Source organism: Schizosaccharomyces osmophilus, chromosome 2, assembly GCF_027921745.1.
Source record: "Schizosaccharomyces osmophilus chromosome 2, complete sequence".
Taxonomy (NCBI): domain Eukaryota; kingdom Fungi; phylum Ascomycota; class Schizosaccharomycetes; order Schizosaccharomycetales; family Schizosaccharomycetaceae; genus Schizosaccharomyces; species Schizosaccharomyces osmophilus.
Window position 1 is genome coordinate 2315672 of NC_079239.1, and position 24727 is coordinate 2340398.

The window sequence follows — 24727 nt, forward strand, 5'->3', positions numbered from 1 at the left end:
AATACATTTATTTGGTCATTTATCCTTATCCGTCAAAAGAACATTAGGGAAAAATACTATCATGTAATATCTCTTATTTTCGAGTCAGACGTAGTTTCTCCTGTAGTTTTTTTAATAAATCCGACAAGCATTGTTTCGAAACAAGGCCTTCGTTCATCTTCTCATGGAATAATAAATAATGAACAACATGTATCCATTGATACAATCGTCTACCTTGTTGCAACTGTCTTCGCACTTGTCCAATAGCCATAGGAAAGATAGTGTAGGGCATGTCCAGCTGTATCAGCACGGATTTAAGCATATTCGCTGTCTCAATGCTACATTGACTATCAATGAAATGTAGTCCTAACCGGTAATATAGTTGATTTTCTTGCGGCAGGTTAAATTTGGAATCAGGCATGTCTTGTGGTGACAACGCTTTCGAAGTATGAGATACAGGTTGGGGATTGACATCGTTGAGCTTTTTAAACTTGGGGTTAGTTCGTGCAGTTTTATTTAAAGTACTGTTAGGCACCTCTACAGGCTGCAATACGGAGGACTTTTGATCATGTCGGTGTGAACACTGGTCGTTATGTTCTGGACGGTTGGCACACGAGGTGTGTTCTTTTGAAAAATTGTCAGTAGCAGGTGTGGATTTTTCATTTTCGGAGATCCCCTTCGCTTGGCTAGTATCTTGTTTTAGAACTTGTATTTCATGACGAGCCTGAGACAACTCTTTCCTCAGATGGTCAAATTGCAATAGAATCGCGTCCAGCGTCGTTAGTTGTACTCGAACTTCATTCGCTACAGCGCCCTGGGGCTTTGTATGAGGGAAAGAAGCGTCGTTACCAACGGTTACAGAACGAGTTTGTTTTGGTGCAGGTGGTTTACGAGGGTAAGGATTCTGAGACTCAGCCAAGTTCCTTTGATTTGTCACACCAGAAGCCTTTGGTATAATTGCAGGCATCACGGTAGGAGCAGTTTGTTGATTATTAAATAGAAGCTGCTTATTTAAAGTATCAATCTGTTTATCCCTTTGTTGGCATTGATTTGTGAGAGATTGAATAGTGGCATTCATTTTTTCCAATACATCATTTAGTGCAGGTGGTAAAACTTCTATTGTTGAAGTAGGAGGGCCAGCAGCAGGCGGTCCTGGAGGGGACGTTTGAAAATGTATATCTGTAGGTTGAGAAACAGGAGGATCATGCTTATTATCTGTAGCCGGTTGAGGTTGGCTTATTGTTGAAACACAGGTGGACGATGTCGGAGGACAGGCGGTTGCAGGCTCTTGGCGATCATGAACTGACTCTACATGAACATTTCCACGATTTGTAGAAATTCCTGGATGTTGAGAATGAGTTTTTGGGTAATTTGAATAAAGTGGAGAATACGCATTCTGTTCATGCAAGAAGTCTTGTTGCGTAGGTTGGTTTCTGCCATCAGTCGAGCCAGACTGATAAGGACTTTGATTATTATTGTTGGATACTTCAAAATTTTGAGTTGACGCAGCACTAGGGTTAGAAGGAATCGTAGGCGGCTGAGTTGTCTGTGAAATAGCGGTTGAATGGGAAGAGGGAAATGAGTATTGCTTTTGGATCTGGTTTTCATTTGGATTCCTGTATTCAAAAAATTGCTGCGAATTGTATGGCTCTGCGTCTGAGACAGCTGGCACATGTTTGTATGGAGTACTCGTAAATGTTACAGGGGGGTGAGGAGGAGGAAAGGAAGGATTTGAAAAAATCCCACCTGATGGTTGAGAGTTTGAAGCTTGTCGAAAAAATTTCTGGTCGTTTACTTTCGTGGGAGAACTGGGATAGTTGACGGTGTTTCCTTGGCCTTGGTCAGCAGGTGCCTTGTTTTGGATGGAAGTATCATTAATTCCGGAAACAAGTTCATGAATTTGTTCTTCTTCTAATCCATCTAGGAGTTCTGCTATTCTACCAATTCGATCGACACGAGATGGATCGAAATCTACAGGAATCTAGTGTTAGTAAAAACCAAAATTCCCAACGAAGGATGCCTTTTCAAGCTAAGCTTATTATTGAAATTACAGAATTAAGCAAGAAAGAGTTCAATGAACCGCTCGAATAGGAGAATGTCCTTTCGAAAGTAGTACTTACCGTCTTCATTAGAATCTAACTGAATGCTATCACCAGCCGAAGGATGGCTATCTAAATGAGAGTGGCCTAGCCATCGATAATCTGTGCTTAAACTGTCTGCATACGCTTCATCCATCCTCTATTTTCGAGTTTTGGTTTTCACGAGTTCTTACTAGTAGTATGAATATGTTACCTGCTAATGAAGTAGAAGTAACGGTTTCAAATAGTAAACAAACAAGTGAACGTAGAAAAATTCAAAAATAACTGCAAATGAATTTAGAAATCAACCATAAAAATAACAAAACATACAAACTTTTTGACTGCAAAAAAGTTTGCTCGGGGAATATCGTGAACGGGTGATCAAAGAAATTATTATTTCATGAAATCAAGCTTAAGAAGCACAATCATATAAGTCAATTTCGTCTGCTTCTACGATCCTTAATTGTAATGCTATTGGAAATAAAACTACGAAAAGCAGTAGTAACGGTCCCTTGGTTTGGATTACTGGTTCTGTTTGTTGAATTGGAAGGTAAATAAAAGAGAAAATACATTATTCCATGAGCAATTAAAGTGACTTGAGATCTTTTATTTTATCCTTATGAAGTTCTTACGTTCCAATAACTTCTTTTTATTGAAAGTATTCCTTTGAAGCTTTCACAAATTTTATGTGGAAATAAAATATGAATATTCGATAAACAAACCAAAAAGCATAAGAAATTATCCACAGAACCTGCCTTTTCTTCTTTAAAATATATTACTTGTGTTATTTATAATATTTATAGTCTTTTATTTGGTTTATTGATTGCCTTCCAGGCAGCGCTCATTAAGAAAAGTTTTTACCTATTATGTATCAAATAATAAATCACTGTCACAGACGATATTTCACTTGTTATGAGAAAAAGTATTCAGTGGAAAATCTAGTTGTAGTTTTAGATGAATTGTATACAAAATTGGATGCTTTTATATTACTTGAAATAGATAGTAATAGCTTCCAGGGATCTGGTTCACTAAGTAAGTTGTATGAACGATTTATTTAGCTAGATCAGTCAAATCTTCCAATCTGAAGATTTGAGCTTCTAATGCTGGGTATATATATATATTTCCTCTAAAGTAGATAACATTGTTCCTAGTGAATAAGCTTCTTTTTTAGAAACTTGCGTTGTTTACATTTTGTAATAAAGTACTCTTTTGTATTGTTATAATACAATATTTCGGCATTGACAATATCGTATATGGATCATGACAGCCACAAACTCGCTTCTGTCACAGGACGAATCTCACTTGTTATGAGAATAAGTATTCAGTGGAAAAGATGTAAGTAATAACAATTCATAAAATTGTATGTTTGACTTTTAAATTGGATACTTTTGTACTATAGAAGAATAGTAACAGCTTCCAGGGATCTGATTCACTAAGTAAGTTGTATGAACGATTTATTTAGCTAGATCAGTCAAATCTTCCAATCTGAAGATTTGCCAGGTAATTTTCATTTTTTATAATTTGTAACAAAGTCTTTGTCTAATAGTATTTTCTTTGTCTTCTTTCAACTCTTTGTTTCAAGAGTTTCTTTGTTTATTCATTACTTTCATGAATCCTTATTGTTATACAATAATAATATCAAGATATTAGTAATATCGTATACCAGTTATGACACCTCCCTTCTTAAGACGCTTTCACTTCCTTGAATTGAAAGATCTTGTTTTCCTTGCGGTTCTATCGAGATGAAGCGCTGTGGTTAAATTCAACGAGTTTTGCATCTGCTTTCTGTTGAACAATGTGAGTGGGGATCCAAGTGACTGAACGAAGGTAGTCGTTTGACAGTTTCGTATGGTATAAACAGTAATAAAGCGAAGGCTTTTGGTTGTTGTCGACGTCTAATATACGGTCGATAATTATGTTTGTTAGAAAATTGTTTGCATGTGAGTCTGCGTTGTATGGTTCGAGTTCAGACACATGAAATGATGCAGGGTATCGTCTTCGTATTTCACGAGGAAAATTTAAAGTATAGTTGTGTTCTGCAACTTTCTTTTTTATTTCAAATGGTCCGACAAACGTTGGTTCCAGTTTGTTGTTTTGGTGAAAGAATCCCACTTTACCATTCTTAATGAGTACTTGGTCACCGGATTTGAATATTGGCGGTATCTCTGTCTTGCGATTATAGTATTTTGCATAACGTTCATTTGCTTTTCGTATGTGATTTCTGATCTCGTGAACAGGTTCTGTTTGTGAGGATAAAAATGATGTACCGAGATCGTTTATCAATTGCAAATCCCATTCTGTTAGTATAGGTTGTATACCAAATGCGGCCTTTACAGGGCTTACTTTGGTAGCGCTATGTTCAGCAGAGTTATAACATAACTGTGCTTTCTTCAAATATGTAGCCCAATTTTCCAAGTTGTCGTGCATATAGCAACGTAAATATGTTTCTACTATTTGGTTAATACGCTCAGTTTGTCCATTCGTTTGTGGATGATATCCAGAAGATAATTTGAGGGTTATTTTATGATCTTTGAGGTATTGTTTCCATTTATCAGAAATGAATACAGGTCCTCTGTCGGAAACGATATCTCTTGGATTGCCGTATACCGATACGATGTGATCTTCGAACATTTCAATCAGTTGTTCTGCGGTCGTGGTTGTATTACAAGGAAGAAACCAAGCCATTTTGGTGAAACGATCAACAATTGTTAAGATGGCATCTTTACCTTGAGATACTGGTAATCCAACGATAAAATCCATAGAATAATGTTGAAACGGTTTTTCTGCAATGGGCAGTGGTTGTAATTGGCCATAGCGTTGATGATTTCGAGTTTTACTGTGCTGGCATATATCACAATTTTTAACATACTTTTGGATATCGCTTGTCATTCCTTGCCAATAAAACTTTTCGCGAATGCGATTTGTTGTGGACAATTTTCCTCGATGTCCTCCTGAAATAGGATGATCATGGAATTGATAACATATCAACTGAACTAGTTGTGGAACTTTTGGGATGATAATTTGTCTTTTATCATTAATGATGAGGCCGTTTATAATTGTATATTGAGGATTGTCGTTGTCTCCATCTAGGATTCTTTGGAACTTTTTGTGATTGGAGTACTCTTTGCGAACGTAATCGAAAACGTTTGTTAGATAATTTGTTTCACTTAGTTGATTTACGGCAGCGATTTTATAATCTGGGCGACGTGAGATTGCGTCTGCTGGTTCATTCTTTCGACCAGGTCGATATTGAATTTCGAAATTGTATAATTCCAATTCTGTTGCCCATCTATTGATTTTGGAACGAGTATCTGTGCGAATTTTTGTAAACATAGATGTTAGATTCTTGTGATCTGTTAATATTTGAAATGGTGTTTCTGTGTGAGCTAAGAAATGATACCATTTTCGGAGAGCAGCAATAATTGCATAGGCTTCTTTTTCCCATGTTGGCCAAATGCATTGACGATCTGTGAATGTTTCTGAATAGAAGGCTATTGGATGATAAACGTTGTCTTCTTGTTTCTGCGATAGAATGGCTCCTATGGCAAAGTCGGAAGCGTCAGTTTCTAATCGAGTTTCTTTTGTTGGATCATAGTGTTTTAACATAGAAACGTTTTCTAGCTCTTTCTTGATGTTGACAAAGGCTTCTTTATGACGATCGGTCCATTTGTATTTGACATTCTTTTTTGTTAAATCATATAACGGTCGTGCCAATTTTGAAAGATTCGGCATAAATCGTCTGGAATAATTAACAAAACCTAAGAAAGATTGTAGGCGTCGCAACGTATTGGGTTCAGGCCAATTTGTAACAGCTTGAATTCTTTCTGGGTCAATCTCAAGTCCTTGGTTGGAAAAGATATGACCTAAGAATTTGACTTTCTTTTGGAAAAAGGTACATTTCTCTCGATTTGCGTATAAATTTGCGTCTTGTAGCTTCTGCAATACTTTTCGTAAATGTTCCTCGTGTTCTTTTTCTGAGGCGGAAAATATCAGAATATCGTCCAAATAAACGATAATAAAAATTCCAAGGTATGGTAAAAGTACTTTGTTAATATACCTTTGAAAATTTGCTGGCGCATTGGTTAATCCAAAGGGCATTACTTTGTATTCGAATGCTCCAAAGGGTGTCTTGAAGGCTGTCTTTTGTTCATCACCTTCTCGAATTCTAAGTAAATGATATGCTTCTTTTAGATCAATCGTACTGAAAACTTTGGCTCCGCTTAGGCAATTTATAATTTCTTCAAAGTTTGGTAATGGGTAATTGTCTCTTTTGGTGATTGCATTTAGTGGTTTATAGTTTATAACCATGCGGTATTTATCTGTTCCCTTTTTCGGTACAACTAGTGGAGCGCACATAAAATTTGATGAGCTTTCGCGAATTTTGCCTTGACTTAATAATTTTTGCACGTTTTCTTTTATTGTCGCAGATTCTTTTTGTGTATATGGCCTTAGTTTCGGTGCATAATCTGGCAATTTGTTTGTAAGTTCGATTTTTAAATCACTATCTGTGTGTCTGGGTAAAGGAATGTCTGTAACTTCTGTGAACACTTTGTTGAATGATTTCAATAGATCTTCGACTTTTGGATTTTCCTTGTTGTCGTTATTCTTTTCCTCCTTTATCTTGTTGCCATATAAAAAGTCTAAACTTTTCAATTTTTTCAGAATGCTCCATCCGAGGAGAACTTCGTTTTCTGAAGTCGGAGTAATTATAAACGTTTCGTAAAATTTTCGTTTATTGATTTCTACTGGCAATGTTAAATTTCCTTTAACTTGAAGTTTGTCGTTGGTTATCCCTAGAAACGTTCGGTTTTCTTTATTAAATTTACGCGTAATTTGTTTAGCCAGGTCTTCTCTCAAGATGGATACGTTGGCGCCAGTATCTATCAATGCATTGACCTTGAGGTTTGCAATTTTGACATCTTGATATTGTGAAGATTGCTTTTCGTAGTGTTTTTGTGGATTTCCCGCAATGATTTTGTTTATAGAGACGACTTCATCTCTTCTAGACTTGTTTCCCTTATCTAGTCATTCGCTTGGTTTTGATTTCGCTCCATATTTGGAGTCATCCCAGTTCTTGGTTTGTTCGCGTTTATTTGGTTTCCAAGCTTTCTGTTTCGGTGTTGAGAACTGTTGGCGTGTATATTTCGTTGGTTTTGGAAGTGGTGTGTACCATAACTTTCTCTTTGTCTGTTTTCTTGCTTGATGTATATCTCCTTTCTCATAACCATTATCAAGAAGAAGGCTTCGGTGATTCATTTTGAGGCTTAAAAAGATAGTGACCCTATTATGTGTTTCTCGGTCTAAGCTATTGAGCCATTTCTCATATTCATGAAAATCAAGATCCAAATTTGGTGTTTGTTCTAAATATTCATGCAATGTTTCTAGCCAAGAATCGCTTTTTCCATTTTCAAGGGTTTGTTCAAAGACGAACTCAAAGGTTCTATTTTTTCCGGGCTTTTTCACAATTTCTTTAATTTGGTTTTGATAATGTTCTCCAGTTCTATCATAAAGATAGTTGATTTTTTCACGATCAGTTGGAAACACTAGTGGAACTGTTTTGAAGATCATTACCAGTGCATCCTTGAAGTCACTTAAGTTTTGGTTGTTTTTTCCCGTAAATGTTTTTGGTATGTATCTTCTGACTTCGTCTAGGTATAAATTGTATTTTGTACCATAATTCTGTGATATCAAGTCGATCATGTCTAACGGGTTCTCATAGATATAATCTTCGTCAATCTCCATTTTACTCATTTTTTCGGCCATCCTTTCTTGATTCATGGCCATGATTTGATCAGACATCATTTTGTTATGTTTAGTGTATTCCTTTTGCAGCGCACGCACTTGTGTTTGCATTTGCTGAAAAGCAATTTCAAACCCAGCGCTTTCAGAATCCACTTCCATTTTTGTTTTTATTCGAATGAATCGTACTTAAAAAACGAAAAAGATTTCCACTTTCAGATTGGAAGATAATTTTGTCACAGGACGAATCTCACTTGTTATGAGAATAAGTATTCAGTGGAAAAGATGTAAGTAATAACAATTCATAAAATTGTATGTTTGACTTTTAAATTGGATACTTTTGTACTATAGAAGAATAGTAACAGCTTCCAGGGATCTGATTCACTAAGTAAGTTGTATGAACGATTTATTTAGCTAGATCAGTCAAATCTTCCAATCTGAAGATTTGCCAGGTAATTTTCATTTTTTATAATTTGTAACAAAGTCTTTGTCTAATAGTATTTTCTTTGTCTTCTTTCAACTCTTTGTTTCAAGAGTTTCTTTGTTTATTCATTACTTTCATGAATCCTTATTGTTATACAATAATAATATCAAGATATTAGTAATATCGTATACCAGTTATGACAGCTTCTCTGGGCTTATTATATAATAGTCATAGACTCTCATCTCCACAGAGCAAGCTTACCATAAAAAACAGTACTTAACAGTACTAGAAAAGGTACAATCGAGAGTATAGTAAACAACAATCTTCGCTTTGTTGGATTTTTCCTTTCATTTCTTTACTGTCTTTTAAAACTAACTCTTCGTCGCGACTTTTGGATTTTATCTACATCCTCCTATCTTCATCTCAATCCTTGGTTGCTTCTTTTAAAACATTCATTAATATGCGGCTGTATAGCTTCTCTCTATGGTTCTTTGCTCTCGTTGTAGGCTCTGTATCGGCCCGGGTTTCGGATTCTGAAACTTTCAAGAATACATTCAATCTTCAAGAACATCTGGGCAGTCTAAGCATTTACCATGAACCATATTTCGCTGGCTTAAGTTCAAAGTTTCCGGAATCTTGCGAAATTCGCCAACTTCATATTTTGCAACGCCATGGTTCACGAAATCCAACTGCGGGCGACAGTATTACCAATGCTGGTTACCTTGCTCAAGTTCAGGACCAACTTATCAATGGGACTTTCCCAATCAACTATACAGTTCCTGGTAACCCCTTTCAGTTTATCAAATCCTGGGTCCCAGTCATCAATCCCAGCAATGCTGATAAGCTTTCCAGCAGTGGCCGTTTGGAATTGTTTGAAATGGGCCGTGAAATTTTTTCTCGATACAACAAATTGTTCGATAGCGATGTTTACGAAATCAATACGGCTGCTCAAGATCGTGTCGTCGAGTCTGCAACGTGGTACACCTATGGCATGTTTGGAGAAGAAATGGCAAACAAGACTAAATACATTTACCTTGCTGAGGACGAGACAGCTGGCGCTAACACTCTTTCTGGTCACAAGGCTTGCAATGTCTACAATGAAAAGAAGATCAACCAAAAAAAAACCAAACATGTTCTTTCCGAATGGGAAGAGATTTTTTTGTCTCCTATTAAAACACGTCTCAACCCTTACTTTTCAGATTATAATCTCACGAATGATGATGTTAGAAGCTTTTTCTACTTATGTGCCTTTGAGGTCGCTTTGAAGGATGAAAGTGACTTTTGTTCTCTTTTCACTCCTTCTGAGGTTATCAATTTTGAATACGATTATGACCTTAAATTCTCCTTTCATACCGGTCCTGCTTCTGAATGGTCATCCATTATGGGCGGTGCTTATATCCACAATTTAGCTGAATCTCTTCGTTCCATCTCTAATGAAACTAATCATCAAAAAACATTTTTTGCTTTCACCCACGACACTCATATTTTTGCTGTTGAGACTGCACTTGGTTTCTTCCCTGATATCACACATGAAAACCCTCTACCGGCTACTTTTAATCCTTATACTTATTCTGCTAAAACTTCTTCATTCGTTCCTTTTGCTGGAAACCTAATCACTGAGCTTTTCCAATGCCAAGACCAAAAGTATTATGTTCGACACCTTGTTAACCAGCAAGTATTTCCTTTAACTGACTGTGGTTATGGCCCATCTCATTCTTCAGATGGTATGTGTGAGCTTTCTGCTTATCTTAATTCTCCCGTTCGTGTTAATTCTACTAATAACGGTACCAACATCTTTAATGCTGCATGCGAAGCACAGCCTACCAATGTTACAGTTCACTACTAGATATTAAAAAATAAAGAATCTAATTTTTAATAAATTAAATTAATATTAATACTCTTAACCAAACCCGAACCTATCCTTTTTGTGATGAACAGTGTATGCCTAGTGATATCCAACTTTGTGAAAAAGTGAACCAAAAAAACCATTTATGTTACGTAAAAATAACCCCCTTTAAGCTGTGATTCCTGCCAAAGCACCATTTCGAGTCTGAACTTCTTCATAAACTTTTTGTAAATGATCATCAAACTTGAAAAATGGTTGCTCCTTCAACTTTTCAAACGCGCTGTTCGTTAACATGTTAAGGGCAAGTGTAACGGAGCTTTCAGTGGCAGGTAATGAAGAAATTTCGTAAGTAGTTTGGATAAATAACTTGTAAAACTCTTGTCTTGAGCTTGACGAAATGGCCAAGTCAGAAACAACGGCTTGATATTTTTGGATTGACAGCTCTAAATCATGAACAAACTCAGGATCCTGAACCACTCGAGAAATAAGATCAAGATTAGGAGCTGAAGAGGCGAAAACACCCATGAAAGGCAGTAAAGATGCATTGGCGGGGAAAATACCATGGAATTTACAGAAAATCGAGTACACACTCCAGCGATGTAATAGGGCGCCGTAGGCAACCCCAGCTTCATCTTTCAAATCTTTTAATGCATTATCTAGTGTTTCAGTCATTTTTTCATACAAGAGATATCTTGCTACAGGGATGGTAGCGCATTCAAACAAAAGATCAAAAATAGCGACCAGAAATTCAGCGCTCTCTCGTTTAGAAAGGCTTTCTATAGCAGTAGAATATATTGTGTAAAGGACATTCGCATACTTTTCCACTTGTTCAGCGGCATTAGCAGAGTCCTCGGCATTCATCGCGGAAGTCACCTTTTCGTTAACACCATTGGCATTGTGAGTTTTATCAGCTAAATATTCTTCCATGGATATAGAAGGAAGCTGTATATGATCGCTATCCAAGGAATCACCAGAAGGACCCGAGGAGGCTGCTTCTTCCTTTTCTGTGTCAGCAGCCAAGAGAATCTCGGAACGGTAATGCAACTTGGCCATATAAGCCAACTCAAGACGAAAATAGGAAGCCCAAAGAATGGGGTTTTCCTTGTTTAACCTTAGTGCTCTGTGCATCAACGAACGGGCAGCGGCCATGTTTGCATTTTCAGTGAACTCGTTATCGCACGCTACGAGCCACAAATGGATGTTGTTGGGATGCTTTTGAATAGCTGCAGCGCAGATTTTGCCAACGATATGGGATGCATGAATAGACTTTGCGTATTGGATATAATCCAACCATAGGGTGGAATCGCCAAAAAATTTGTTGGTAGCTCTCAAAAACAGATACAAAATCTTCCGAACACCTGCATAATCACTAACAGTCGTCTTTCCCTTAACCTGTAATCTTCTATGACGCTTTTTACGGAGTGCCTCCAGAGTCATTTCATACTGAATGTAACTCAAAAAGTCACTTAATTTCACCTGTCGTCTTGAAAGTTTTTCTTCGTAACCTCTTCTAGACTTTACAATGCTATTGATTTCTTCTTGGTTGAAAATTTTCTTTTCCAACAAGTCTTCCAATTCAGGAACGCTGCGTTCCAAATAGTATTGAACCTTTTCCGCCATCCTGCTAAATCTAATAAATTAATCAGACCTTCTAAATCAACTAGTATCCCAAAAATTTTTACACGAAACAACTCAAGTTTAGTACGAATGCATGAAATTTCCAATCTCGCGCTGGGCGGTCGTTGGCAAGTTTCTCAAAGTGTTGTCCCTCTAGATGGAGCATAATCAAGCTTTCTTAAACGAGACGACTTGTTACCTGGACACAAAACAGGATATCTGAAACAAAACAGGTGAATCGCACTAGGACGAATGAGAGATGTTTTTTAATCAAATCAATTAAATCAATCAAGTAAAAAAAAGATCCCTTAATAGCGTTTTCTTGTCGTTTGTGTTTGAACGCTAACGTTCAATCTTGATGCAAATGTTATGTTTTCTTAACCTTTCTGGACATCAATTGGCTCTTGTAGCTCAGTGGTAGAGCGCTTGCCTAGTAAGCAAGAGGTCCAGTGTTCAAGTCACTGCTGGAGCAACATTTTTCTTTTTCGCTAGAGCAGGAATGAACTCACTAGGAATGATTTCCACTTGACGATTTTAGAGCGATTGAAAAGTACTTTTTTCTTTTGAAAAGCAAGCAAGCTATACAACCTCCAAATTCATTGCCTGCTTCTTGTTTACCATTGTTCCTTTACTTCATTTTGCGTAACGGAACACTCTCCCGTTTTGTAGAATAATGTTGTATAGTGAACATCCTTATGCACTACCCTTCCCGTTTCCCATATGTGCGTACTGGAATGACCAGCTTGTCAACAACACCAACTTGTACCCAGAGGAATACTCGTTCATTTTAGCAACGTTTTTCTTTGTTTGCTATTGAAATCTTTTGTTTTAAAGTGCGGGAGTTGGAGGTATTGTGGGAATCAAGATGCGCTTGGATTTTCAGGTATGTTTTAGTGATTGTCTCTTTGATGAAGGAGAGCAGAGAAGGAGATGATGATGTTAACGCTTGGGATGTAGAGAAAATTACTTTCCCACACAGAACGTGTGAAGGCGGTCGATTTTCACCCCACGGAGCCTTGGGTCCTGGCTTCGCATTATAATGGACAGGTTGCCATTTGGAATTATGCAACTCAGTCTCTCGTTCGAAGTTTTGAAATTAATGATGTTCCAATCCGCTCATGCTTGTTTATAGCTAGAAAAGGTTGGTTCGTTTGCGGTAGCGATGACTTTCAGCTTCGTGTATACAATTACAATACTGGCGAAAAGGTAACTCAATTCGAGGCTCATCCTGATTACATTCGGGCGCTGGCCGTCCATCCTACTCAGCCATTTGTCCTTTCTTGCTCCGATGATACAAAAATAAAGGCATTTAACTGGGAGAAAAATTGGAAATGCGTTCAGACTTTTGAAGGTCATTCTCGCTATGTCATGAGTCTCGCCATCAATCCTAAAGATACAAACACCTTTGCTTCTTGCTGCCTCGACGGAACCGTGAAAGTTTGGAATTTTGGCTCTCCCGTTGCCAATTTTACCTTACAAGCACACGATCGTGTTGTCAACTATGTAAGCTATTACCCTGCTGGCGATAAACCATATTTAGTTACTTCAGGAGATGATAGGCTGATTAAGATATGGGATTACCAGACCAAGGCTTGTGTACGCGTCCTCGAGGGACACACAAACAATGTATCTTTTGCTGCTTTCCATCCCAAGTTCCCTCTCATCATTTCAGGAGGTGAAGATGGCACTGTCAAAATCTGGCATACTCTTTCTTATTCACTCATTAAATCCTACAACTTCTCTTTAGATCGTGCTTGGTGTATAACACAACATAAGGAGAACGGCTTGATCTCGATAGGTTTTGATAATGGAATTATTACATTCTCTTTGGGCCGTGATGAGCCCTCTGTCACAATGGACACTTCCGGTAAAATTGTTTGGTGCGACTATAACGAAGTCATGTCTGCTATGATTCGCCCCGTAAAAGAACAAGTTGAGTTAAGTGAAGGCTCCCCCGTGGCTCTCTCCGTCAAAGAACTTGGTACTACCGAGTTATATCCTGCAACCCTCAAGCATTCTCCAAATGGTCGTTTCGTCTCCGTTTGTGGAAATGGCGATTATATTATTTATACTGCCCTTGCTTGGCGTAATAAAGCTTACGGTAAAGCTTTGGATTTTGCTTGGGGTTATGATTCTAATGTTTATGCCACTCGTGTCTCTGATCGCTCTATTGAGATTTTCAAAAATTCCAAACGCAGCTCCGTCTTAGATTTGTCTTATCCTTGTGACACCATTTTTGGTGGTTTTTTGTTGGGTGTTGCCGGCTCCGATTTTATTTGCTTTTATGATTGGGAAACTCATGCTTTAGCTAGAAAGATTGACGTGAAACCTCGTAATGTTTATTGGGATCCTGAGCACCGTTATGTCATTTTGGCTTGTTCTAACGAACTGTATCTATTGAATTTCAAATCTGAAGTTTTCTACGATGCTGTTGCTAACAATGTTGCTGATGAAGAAGAGGGTGTAGCTGATTCTTTTGAGGCTCTTGCTGATGTCCCTGACAGTGTAGTCAATGGTGAGTGGATTAATGACACATTCATTTATACCACCAACAATGCTCGCTTAAACTACCTGATTGGTGATCAAACCTACAAAATTGCAAATGTTGAGCACAGCTTCTATTTACTGGGTTATGTCGCTCGTGACGCTCGTATTTACTTGACAGACCGTGATATGAACGTCGTTAGTTACTCCTTCAACCTAGCGACTGTTCGGTATCAATCATTTGTATTAGCGGGAGAATTGGAAAATGCTCGTAACATGCTTGAAAACATCCCCGAAGCCGACCGTGAGCATCTTTCAGACTTTTTGGCCAAACAAGGGTATAAGGAGGCTGCCTTGGAGCTTTCTTCCGATAATGTTCAAAGGTTTGAGCTTGCTATTGAAGCCAAGCGATTGGACATTGCTGCTGAACTTGCTAGGTCATTTAACGACTCGTTGAAATGGCGTGCACTTGGAGATGCAGCTCTGAATGCATGGGATTTTGCACTTGCTCAGGAAAGTTTCGAAAAGGCTCAAGATTATGGATCTCTTTTATTGTTGTATACTTCCAGCAATAATCAAGAAGGACTTAAAGAACTTTCGAAGCTCACAAGTGAATTAGGAATCAGCAACACTAGTTTTATCTGTTCATGGCTAACCAATCAGCCAGAAAAGTGCTTGGATGTTTTACGCTCGAGTCAAAGATATGCCGAAGCAAGCTTGTTTGCAAGTACGTTTAAGCCTGAAGAAGTTCAGAATGCATTGCCAGAATGGAAATCTGACTTGGTAGCAAAGCACAAGGAACGTATTGCTGAAGCTCTTGATGACTTGGAAATCAAAGATTAAATAAAGATTTTTGAACCGTATTGATAATACCCTTTAAGTTCTTTTCATGAATGCTTTTAGTTGTGAGCCCATTGAATTACTTAAAAGCATCGGAAGATAAGTAATATAATTTAGACAAATTCTTAATTTTCCTTTGAGACAATGCTTTAATGCCCAGATATGAAAGATTCGCACTTAAATAATTACTTATTGATGTTTCCATAAATCCGCTCTTTTTGAAAACTGAATATTTTACCTAAAAAAAAGTGAGACAGATTATTCCTTATTCTTTACTAGCTTTCTACAATAACACCGCAAGCCAAGAGTTTTCAAAATTCGTCAAGTCTTGTCTGAAGGTAGCGAAAATTTTTACCTTGCTTTTAATAATGTAAAACGTAGGTTTGTTGAAAACTATAAGGATTATTAAGAAGAAAAGTAGGCTCAAAAAAAACATTCATGTTCGTAGGAGTTACTGTATTTTTTTACGACAGGTAATATCATCTTAGCAACTGCCAATCCAACCTCAAGCAATGATTGTACGCCATGGATCTTAAATTAGTACCTTGGAGATCAAAAGAAGACTTTTTATTCTTAATGTCTTGCTTTTATAATGAAGGACAAGAAGAAATTCCAGACCCAAGCGCGTTATTTCGAGGTATAGAAATCGTTCAATCATGGTCGACACGAGGACGGATTCCTCATTCTATAGAGGCAACCGCACAATTGGCTTTGTCCCTTTTAAGTAGTGATGCTTCGCAGAAGCTCAGTTTGTCTTTGTCTATTTCAAGATTCGTCAGTGGTCTCTTAGATCCTATTCAGCAATCGCAATATGCAGTACCAATGGCTATATTAGCAAAGTCGATTGATTTACCAACTTCCTTTGTTGAAATTCGCCATGCAATTACACACGAAGACCTCCCATCTTTACCTGTACTACGACAAACCGCATATAGAGCTTTAGCTTGGCTTTACGATCACTATTGGATTCGTGCAGCAAATGCAAATTCTGGAATAGTTGATGATACAATGGAGGTTAATGAAACACACAAGAGTGATGTACAGAAGCGGGTGAGAGAGCTTTTGAAGAAGTGGAGATCCTGGAGAAAGGTGAATGTTTCTGCGAAGATGAATCAATCAGCTTCAGAACATCATTATATTCGTGAATTCGAGGGTATTTGTTCTGAAATTGTATCTATTAGCTTCTCTCGATTACCGTATATTCTTGCTTCCTTCGTAAGCGATGAGCATGATCTAAATTTTGCGCTCGAGACTACAAATCTAGAGATTGTGGTATCATGTTTCTTAGAAAAGAAGGTTTTAGTACCTTCTAAGGCGACTACTAATAACCTCTTTCCTAAAGCAATTAATTTATGGCTTCCTCTATTACAAACTATAGCTTCTAAACACTCCTTGTTCCTTCCTGCTTTACGAGCGATTTTGTGGTCTGAAATTAACGATGCTAGTCTAAATTATCAGAATTCTACGCTTTTTAGGGATGAAAGTGACGAAGATCACAAGGAAAGGAATTCAGCGTGCATGTACCTAACCAACTGGTACATTTACATGATGAAGGCAGCATACAAATCAGAGCCTTGGGCGAATAGTATTTCAATTACGCAGATGGAATTAGCTTCATTACTGGAAGTGTGTATCCAACGAAGTGATCCATTTACTCGAGCCGTTATTAATGAATTATCACCTTTGGACAAGGAATTAGAAGAAAAATATGCACCGTTATGTCAATATCGGGGTGATGCAAAATTCGTCGGGTTTTCAAAGGAGGAAAACATCATCCCAGAAACGACTCTGGATCAAATGCAAGAAGATTTGAACCAACTATCGTCCCGACTAACCTCCATAGCTGAGCCTGAGGAATCAAAATCTTCCGGTCTGCAAGCCTTTCGGAATCGCGTTTGGTATAAGCCGAAAGTTGAGCTCACACCCATTGGGCATTTTATTGTAGAGTGATACAGGATTATATATGGGTCATATAGAAACCTGTCTTACAAATTTTGGGATTAAAATAATCTTTTGGGTATACTGGTTAAATGACATGGTAAAGTAGAAATTTACTAATTAAAATAAATAACAGACTTGTTTGTGTCTGTCACAGACGAAGTCTCACTTGTTATGAGAATAAGTATTCAGTGGAAAATATGTATGTAATAACAATTCAGTAAATGGTATATTTGGCTTAAATTGGATGCTGTGGTACTACTAAGATGAAATAGCAATAGCTTCCAGGGATCTGATTCACTAAGCAAGTAGTATGAACGATTTATTAAGCTAGATCAGTCGAATCTTCCAATCTGAAAATTTGACCTTTCAACTAGAGGTATATTTATATATCTCTCTAGATTTTAATAAATTTCAATCGCAAAAATGGATTTTTACTTTTTGTAATAACGTATTTGATAATACAATACAATTATTGTATCAAAATACTAGTAATATCGAATACCAGTTATGGCAATGTCTACATACATATAATATCTTGGTAAAAAGATAATGTAGCGACTAAGAACGCTTTGTACAAAACTACTAGCCCTATTAGATTCTACGAAAATAATACAAATGCAAAATTCTCCAGAAAATAAAAACTGATTACATTCTCTTTTTTGATATGAGATCATGTATACAAAACTCGATTAAACCGTAATGTTTCCCTGGCTTACTCTTGGGAGCGAACCTTGGCACCAGCGTTGGTGACCTTAACACCCAAAGCACGAGCCTTTTCAACGATATCAACACGCTTGCGAGCAGAGACGTTAGAAGCAATCTCGGCAGCGTAGGTCTTGTTGTGCATCAATAAAAGATCAACGTCAGCAACGTTACGGACGACGAAAGCCTTCAAACCGTTGGGCATGCAGTATCTAGTCTTCTTGTTGTTACCGTAACCAATCTTGGGCATACGAATAACACCCTTGAAGCGGCGACGGACACAGTTGTCAATACCTCTGGGCTTTCTCCATGACTCACCGACACGGTGGAAGCGGTCAGACTGATGGCGTCTGAAGGGCTTGGTATGCTTCTTGACAATCTTAAGGGCAGCCATTCTGTCGACCTTGGTTGTTGTAGAGGAACTGAAATTTCACCTTTGGCGTACCGTAAATTTTGTGACTGCTCAAAACTTAGGTACGCTACACCTCGGTATATTCGATATGACATTTCAAAATAGTACCTTAGTAAATAATAATGGAATTAAACTAAACAAATTTCATTGCATGATCATTAACAGGTGTCCGTATCTTGGAATCCGATTAGCTCGTAGGTTCACGTCAAACAGTTTTCGGGAATGATGAAAAGAAGTCATAATTGTAACTTGTCATGACGGTATCGTTCCTATAATTCTTCCTCGAAATTCAAATGATCTTCGTAAAACCGGATGATGTGAAGAGGGCATTTATGGTGAACAATAACATTGTCATGAGTAGATTGTTGTCCATCTTTCCAATGAAGTTTCACAAGAATTTTGCCATTTTTTAACTTTTGTACAGTCTCCACCTTGTCCACCAAGTCCTCCCAACTCTTTATGTGGAAAGGAGGCTTAAAACCATTGGTTTTTCGCAGAGCAAGATATGAGTCAATAGTAGGAGATTTTGAGTGCAGTAGCGGAGATAACGAGGGCTCAATAACCGAATTGTCTTCGTGTTTCTTCAACTTTGAGACAGATTTTCGTCGTTTACGAGAATATGTAGAGAATGGGGGTTGTAAATCATCGTCGTTTTTTATTCCTGATGATGATCCTGATCGAATCACAGAACCTGCTTTCCGCTTGTTTCTCAACATGTTAATAGGAGGTTTCCCGCCTTTTTTCTTCCAAAATTGGTTCACTAACTCTTGACATCCGACACAATCTTCTTCTTCATTCCAAGTATTGTCTTCCGGATCATCGTATCCTTCCCATTTTAGATAATATTGATATCCAATTCCATTCTGTACAGCGGGTTAGCTTATGACTCGAATGAATTCAACAAACCTTTTTCAGTCTAGCATCTAATACCGCTTCTACTATATATTCTTCTTCGTCAGACCCATCGGAACCTTCAGACTTTTCAGAGCCAAAGAGTGGTGAATTGGGGCTTGATGCAGACTCAACCTGCTCTGTTTCACTCTTTTTCTTTGTGTTCACCTTGTGCTCAAGAGGATCAGAGTCACTTGAAGCAGTAGATTCTGCCCTGTCAAAAGTAGATGGTATTATGCTTCCATCTTTTTCATGCTGAGAAGTAGCTGAATTAGCTGCTGGATCATCAAATTCGAAGATTTTGTCATCCTCTTCAGCATCAGCATTAGAGGAAAAAGATGCTGGATTATGTACCTCATCGTTAACGGCTTTAGCATTCTTGTCTGAAGAGGCGGATTCACCTTTCATTATTAAATTACTCATTAAATTTAAGGATGCAGTTTTCACCATATTATACAAAAAAATATTAAGTGCGTCAAAAACAATAAACGAGGAAGAAAGACATTCAGTTTCTAATATACATTCCAAAAGGTACTTTTGTATAGCGGTTCAAGGCGTGGAACACTGCTATAATAAAAGTATGGTTGACAGAAATGACAACGTTTCAAAAAACAAGGATTCTTCTTCTCTTCAATTCAAACATACAGCAACTATCAATTTGATAGGGAAATCCAGCTATATATTTTCTCCGAGTCTTTTCTTAAGCTGTAAAGTTTACCAAAGAGAAGGATTTTTGATTTTTGTACAAAACGGAAGTATTGATAACGAAGGTGAAATCAGAGGAAGCGTATGAAGCGTTCAAATCATAACTTAGTAATTCCAGTCAGTACGATATTTTGTTTTGTTTGTTTTTTTTTTTTTTTTTTTTTCATAGCTAGTAAGTGCTTTTTATGTTGTTGCTTTATAAAATTTGAAAGTGTAGGTGATAAATCATTAATCACCTTTTTGAGGGAACAATCAGAGGAAGACGATGTAAATCAATTTTTGATTAATCTACTTAATTATTCTATATACAGTTATTGTAAACGTATTTATGACAACAATAATCCAAAGTTCTGATTGTTAAAAAATTCAAAAAAAAAAAAAAAAAGTAATCATGAGGGTAAAAGTATTATAGTAGGCATGCAGACTAATCTAGTTTGCATAATAGGAAATCTTCATGAATCTAGATTCGACTATTAAACAAGGCTTCAACAAAGCCTTGTTCAAATCGTCACTTATTAATAAAACGAAACGATATAGAGTTTTATAGAGGTTTCAGAAAATGCACCAGTCAAATTGAAATGAGAGTATAATTAGCAGCCTTCTCATTTGAATGGCCATTTTATTTTTGATACTGGAAAACCCAGCTCTCAAGCCATTTACGACGAAGCCATTCAGGGACACTTAAACTAACATCACCATAGGTCATAGGGGCGAAGAAAATAAAACAATAGCCAAGGATAGCGGCTAGAACAAGAGAGAACAGAGCCTGGAAAATATAACCCTTTCTCCTAACAGACTTGGCATAACCATGGCTGTCAACATCCGCTGGCTGCTGAACTCCTGGTGATATTGGTAGTCTGAAAGATTTCATGCAAGCTAATTGAATAAAAGCACCACATAACATAGCACCCGCAACCTGGGCAGGTAAGTAGTGATGCAAAAACAATTGCCGTCCCATAAGATAAAAAGGAATGTAATGGAACATATACGTGGCGTAAAAGAACATTATCGAGCGATAGAAATGATTGCGAACGCTGGGAAGCAACGTAACTATTCCACGTTGGTGCAACAGCATCTCTGCGCTTGCAACTACAGTAGTAGTTATGACAATACCACCGATTAACCACCAACCAATGGGATTTCCAAGAAGGTAAATTTGCTTATTCTCTTCATTCTTTGCCCAGAAGGCAATGCCATGATGGAGTGTGAACCAATCTGAAGGAGTAGAGCTATAAGGATGAGATTCTGTTAACAGATTATTTTGACGGAACATGACAAGTTGAAGCTCAATATACTTTTTGAAGAAAGAAAGCTTCTTAGGTACGCGTCTTTCTTTGTTGACTCTCTCTTCGGGTAAGCCGACGATATCATCGAACATCCAAAAAATAGGACCAGATAGGATATTTTTAGCACCGTTTATTTCCTGCTGGCTAAATCCCCAGTCAGGAAGCGGCTTAGGATCAGACCACATAGCTACATTAGTAAGCTTATGAATTAGCTTAAAGCTCATAGCCTTGGTGAAAATTTGTCGATCATGGGACACTTCATCACTTATCAAAAGTTGGAACAAAGTAAGTTCGTGTTTTTCGTCTGCAGATTCATCTACGGAAACTGTGGTAAACTCTTCATTCGTAGGATTATAAGGAGAAGCTACATCATGGGTGACCAAGTCCGTATTCGTGCCTACATGGTGTAACTTGATATAGTCAGTGTTCTTTACAGGCATGTTCGGCTTGTATTTTGACTCAGCATAGTGATCGTGAGGCAAGATCATCCAGTAGTTATTGTCATCTTCGAAGGGGTAACCAGTGACCTGCTGACCGCCGGAAGAAACACGGCCGTCATCATAAGGAATAGGGTATCTGTCAAGATGAGAATGAAGGAATGCATTTGTTCCCATATGCTTGATTGTAACAACGTCGTAGTAATTAACACCAGTGGCATTAGCAGAAATTGGGTTTTCATCAAGAGTTTCCTGAAATTGTAAAGACATAAAAGAGTCACCAGGACCGCTAGTTGTCAAGAGTTGAAAATGCAAAAAGAACCAAAAGAGATAAAGAGCAAAAGGAAATACAATCAAGCAAAAAAAGCGTGCCAAGAAATGGCTAGCAAATCGGTGTATGGGAAGACCGGTTTTAATATCCCAAAGATACCACAGCTCCAAGCACACGCTTAAGCCTATGGACAAAAAGGTAAACAATCCAACGTATTTTGTGCTTATAGTACAAGAAAGGCATACACCAGTAAGGAAGAGCCAGCTCCACCAAGCTCGGGAAAAGGGAGAATGACGAAGCTTGAAGAAGCGAATGTAACAGTATACGGCAGCGATCATGGAAAATATCAAGGTAGCATCCAAAAGAATCAAACGGCCTTCCGTTACATGAGCATTATCAAAAAGAACCAAACAAGCAGAGATCAAGCAAGTCCAAAGTTCATAGCCAGATTCCTTCATGGTCAAAAAGACAAGAGGAGGAACAAAAGAACTTAAGAGAGCTGGCCAAGCACGGATAGCGACATAAGGAACACCATAATCTTTGTAGTTATCACCAATGTTGTCAAAAAGATAGTGACCATCGTAGCCAGCAAGCCAAGCTACAAAGGCCAAGACGAGCTTGGCGAAGGGAGGATGAAGGTCAAAAAAGTACTTTCCTTGTAAGTAATAGCTTGCAAACTTGCCAAAGTGGACTTCATCAAAAACAACTTCATTAGGAATATGAAGTTTCCAAAACCTGGTCAAAAAAGAAATGATAACAATCAAATATTGAGCCAATTTGAACAAAAATGTATTTTTGGAAGAGCCAGAAGATGAAACGGTACGCGGCTTACTCGATGATTTTTCTTTTTCAGGCAAAGGAGAAGAAGAAGCAGAAGGATAAGGAGAGGGAGTTTGAGATGGAGAAGAAGGTCTGCTAGTCGATCCCTTTTGCTTGGATGACTTTTGATTTTTCTTTCCCGACTTTTCACTAACTGTCGGTCTCATTGCTTATGATTAATGGAGAGAGAGGTAGAGAGAGAGACACACACACACACACAAAACGCGGCTGAAATCAAGAAATTGGTCTTGGAAAGTTTTTTAGTGACAAATATAGGACATCTATAAGGAAGAGGAAAGGAAGAGGAAAGCTCCTTTTGCTGTTTGACAGAGTTTGTTGCCCTAGGAAGAAACAAAGAAAACCTGGGTAATCCTACTGTTAGAACAAAGAAAAGGTATAGGATAGTGATAGCTAGCGTAGTATTGTTTTCACAGAAAGAATAATGAAAGGGAAAGGAAAGAGAAAAGGAATCTTTTTTTTTTTTAACTTTATAACTTTTTAAGAAAGAAAGCAGAAAAGGGGAGAAGAATTGGCTTCATTCAATGAGATGAAGCGAATCCCATGGTTCTATTGTGTGCCCTTCCATCAATACACGGTAGGTAGATGAGCTCCATGTAGGAGGCATTCCATGAAGTCCTTTCAATACTTCTAATTCCTTTCCTTTGAGTTCTGAATTGAGTATAGAAGCCTATGCTCTTAGTGTGAAGGAGTGCATTTGCGAATACCTATGTCCTTTCATTCTTAACACAAGCGTTCTGAAATAGCAATGCTATTGTCTTGTGGATCCATAGAATAGAGTCTCTTTTAATTGATGTTTGCCCTTTTTTTCTTTATTTATTTTTTGATTATTATACTTTTGTTTGTTTACATATACGACCCCCAACGCAGTGTACTATCACAACTACCGAAGTAGTACGCAATATGAAAAACCAACAACGAAAAGTAAAACATCACGGTATCCTGAAAATATGTAATTTTGAGGAAAAAATACAGTGGAAAATGAGAAACCTGTTTAAAAGAAAACTAAATTTGGAAAGAATGTTGATTTTTTGAGTGGTCGCAATGAAATCGCTGAATAATTTTCTGTAGCCAATGTTAACCTTGGCGATTGTATCCAGTAGTGGTTTACAGAGTCACTTCGTCACTTGTGCTCTGTCAATAGATTCCTGCCAACTACCCATCTCTTGTTTGCAGCAGCCACCTTATTTCGTAAGGAAAAGAAGCAAAGAAAAAGCGAATATGTGTATTAACATAGCATTAGATTCTTGAGCAGCATGTCTTTTTTGAAAAATATCTTCAGTTCCTCTCTCTTTACTCCGATTGCAGCAGAAGCGGAAGCTTCGGACATTCCTAATCGTAAAGAATTCAATGAACAAGTCCCTTCTAAGAAAGATTTTGATACCCAGAATCCAGAGGATTCTCCCATGGAAACCACTAAGTCTAGGGTCGCTCGGGAAGAAAACTTGAAATTGAAGGATCAAGGTATGTGGACAAATATCGGTAATTTGGATCGCTTGAATGGTGATGTACCATCCAATAGGAAATCAATTGTTGGATTGATTTCATTCCGTAGCAAAACGGGGTTCCTTTTTTATTTTATTTTTTCACGAGCTCCTTATGCACTGATCACAACGGACATGCATTACTGACAATCTCTTTTTAGAACAAATGACCAATGTGGAAGAATCCAAACAAAGTGTTATCTCTGGTAACGAACAAAAGGAGGAACCAAAAGGTGGGTGATGCCTTGTTTCCAATTGACAGAAAACTAACGGGATGGAATTAGAAACTCCTCAAGAAGAAGAAGAACAAAAGCCTTCCGAGGAAGCCCCCCAAGAAGTTGCCGAGACCAGCCAACCTCAACCTGAACAGGGTGAGCAAGAGCAAGAACAACCCGAGCAAGAACAAGAACAAGAACAACCTGAGGAAGAAGAAGAAGAAGAGGAAGAAGAACTTGTTGATCCTTTGGATACCAAGATTGAAGGTAAGCTCTTTTGCTAAATATTAAAGTCAAATGGATGACTAAATTAACAAAAAAATCTACACCATTTATTTCATACTAACGAATTCAAAGAATGTAAGGAGGCTCCCGTGTGCCATGAAGCTAAGCACCATTTCGATGAATGTACTACCCGTGTCACAGAAAAATTGGAAAAGGGTGACAACTCTGAAGACTGTTTAGAAGAATTCTTCCACCTTTACCACTGTGCTCGTGATTGTGCTGATCCCCAGATTTTCAAGCAGCTTGTTTAAAGC

At 37.8% G+C, this 24727-nt stretch overlaps 11 protein-coding genes and 1 non-coding gene across 12 annotated transcripts; 6 read left to right on the plus strand and 6 right to left on the minus strand.

Moving 5' to 3' along the window:
• Positions 1-73: 73 nt before the first annotated feature.
• Positions 74-2214, minus strand: sid4 (SIN component scaffold protein Sid4; the record flags this gene model as incomplete). Its single annotated transcript, XM_056182344.1, has 2 exons — positions 74-1950; positions 2100-2214. 2 exons carry the CDS (start codon positions 2212-2214, stop codon positions 74-76), a joined length of 1992 nt encoding a protein of 663 aa, XP_056038102.1.
• Positions 2215-7082: 4868 nt separating this feature from the next.
• On the minus strand, positions 7083-7757 carry SOMG_03555 (uncharacterized protein; the record flags this gene model as incomplete). The annotated part of the gene is made up of 1 exon (XM_056182345.1): positions 7083-7757. One exon carries the CDS (start codon positions 7755-7757, stop codon positions 7083-7085), a length of 675 nt encoding a protein of 224 aa, XP_056038103.1.
• A 923-nt stretch (positions 7758-8680) lies between these two features.
• Positions 8681-10066, plus strand: SOMG_03556 (multiple inositol polyphosphate phosphatase; the record flags this gene model as incomplete). The annotated part of the gene is made up of 1 exon (XM_056182346.1): positions 8681-10066. The coding sequence occupies one exon, from the start codon at positions 8681-8683 to the stop codon at positions 10064-10066; it is 1386 nt and encodes a 461-aa protein (XP_056038100.1).
• Positions 10067-10234: 168 nt separating this feature from the next.
• On the minus strand, positions 10235-11686 carry utp6 (U3 snoRNP-associated protein Utp6; the record flags this gene model as incomplete). Its single annotated transcript, XM_056182347.1, has 1 exon — positions 10235-11686. The coding sequence occupies one exon, from the start codon at positions 11684-11686 to the stop codon at positions 10235-10237; it is 1452 nt and encodes a 483-aa protein (XP_056038101.1).
• A 397-nt stretch (positions 11687-12083) lies between these two features.
• On the plus strand, positions 12084-12155 carry SOMG_20186. Its single transcript has one exon. It is a non-coding gene; the product is annotated as a tRNA-Thr (tRNA).
• A 393-nt stretch (positions 12156-12548) lies between these two features.
• sec27 (coatomer beta' subunit) lies at positions 12549-15010 on the plus strand (the record flags this gene model as incomplete). The annotated part of the gene is made up of 2 exons (XM_056182348.1): positions 12549-12566; positions 12641-15010. The coding sequence occupies 2 exons, from the start codon at positions 12549-12551 to the stop codon at positions 15008-15010; spliced, it is 2388 nt and encodes a 795-aa protein (XP_056038107.1).
• A 522-nt stretch (positions 15011-15532) lies between these two features.
• Positions 15533-16957, plus strand: las1 (Las1 pre-rRNA processing protein; the record flags this gene model as incomplete). The annotated part of the gene is made up of 1 exon (XM_056182349.1): positions 15533-16957. The coding sequence occupies one exon, from the start codon at positions 15533-15535 to the stop codon at positions 16955-16957; it is 1425 nt and encodes a 474-aa protein (XP_056037550.1).
• A 703-nt stretch (positions 16958-17660) lies between these two features.
• Positions 17661-18044, minus strand: rpl3201 (60S ribosomal protein L32; the record flags this gene model as incomplete). Its single annotated transcript, XM_056182350.1, has 1 exon — positions 17661-18044. The coding sequence occupies one exon, from the start codon at positions 18042-18044 to the stop codon at positions 17661-17663; it is 384 nt and encodes a 127-aa protein (XP_056038056.1).
• A 287-nt stretch (positions 18045-18331) lies between these two features.
• On the minus strand, positions 18332-19403 carry chp2 (heterochromatin (HP1) family chromodomain protein Chp2; the record flags this gene model as incomplete). The annotated part of the gene is made up of 2 exons (XM_056182351.1): positions 18332-18925; positions 18969-19403. 2 exons carry the CDS (start codon positions 19401-19403, stop codon positions 18332-18334), a joined length of 1029 nt encoding a protein of 342 aa, XP_056038451.1.
• A 130-nt stretch (positions 19404-19533) lies between these two features.
• On the plus strand, positions 19534-19860 carry SOMG_03562 (uncharacterized protein; the record flags this gene model as incomplete). Its single annotated transcript, XM_056182352.1, has 2 exons — positions 19534-19740; positions 19828-19860. 2 exons carry the CDS (start codon positions 19534-19536, stop codon positions 19858-19860), a joined length of 240 nt encoding a protein of 79 aa, XP_056038450.1.
• A 417-nt stretch (positions 19861-20277) lies between these two features.
• ogm4 (ER membrane protein O-mannosyltransferase Ogm4) lies at positions 20278-22638 on the minus strand (the record flags this gene model as incomplete). The annotated part of the gene is made up of 1 exon (XM_056182353.1): positions 20278-22638. The coding sequence occupies one exon, from the start codon at positions 22636-22638 to the stop codon at positions 20278-20280; it is 2361 nt and encodes a 786-aa protein (XP_056038449.1).
• Positions 22639-23745: 1107 nt separating this feature from the next.
• qcr6 (ubiquinol-cytochrome-c reductase complex subunit 8, hinge protein) lies at positions 23746-24724 on the plus strand (the record flags this gene model as incomplete). The annotated part of the gene is made up of 4 exons (XM_056182354.1): positions 23746-23953; positions 24135-24206; positions 24258-24455; positions 24546-24724. The coding sequence occupies 4 exons, from the start codon at positions 23746-23748 to the stop codon at positions 24722-24724; spliced, it is 657 nt and encodes a 218-aa protein (XP_056038448.1).
• Between the last annotated feature and the right edge of the window lie 3 nt (positions 24725-24727).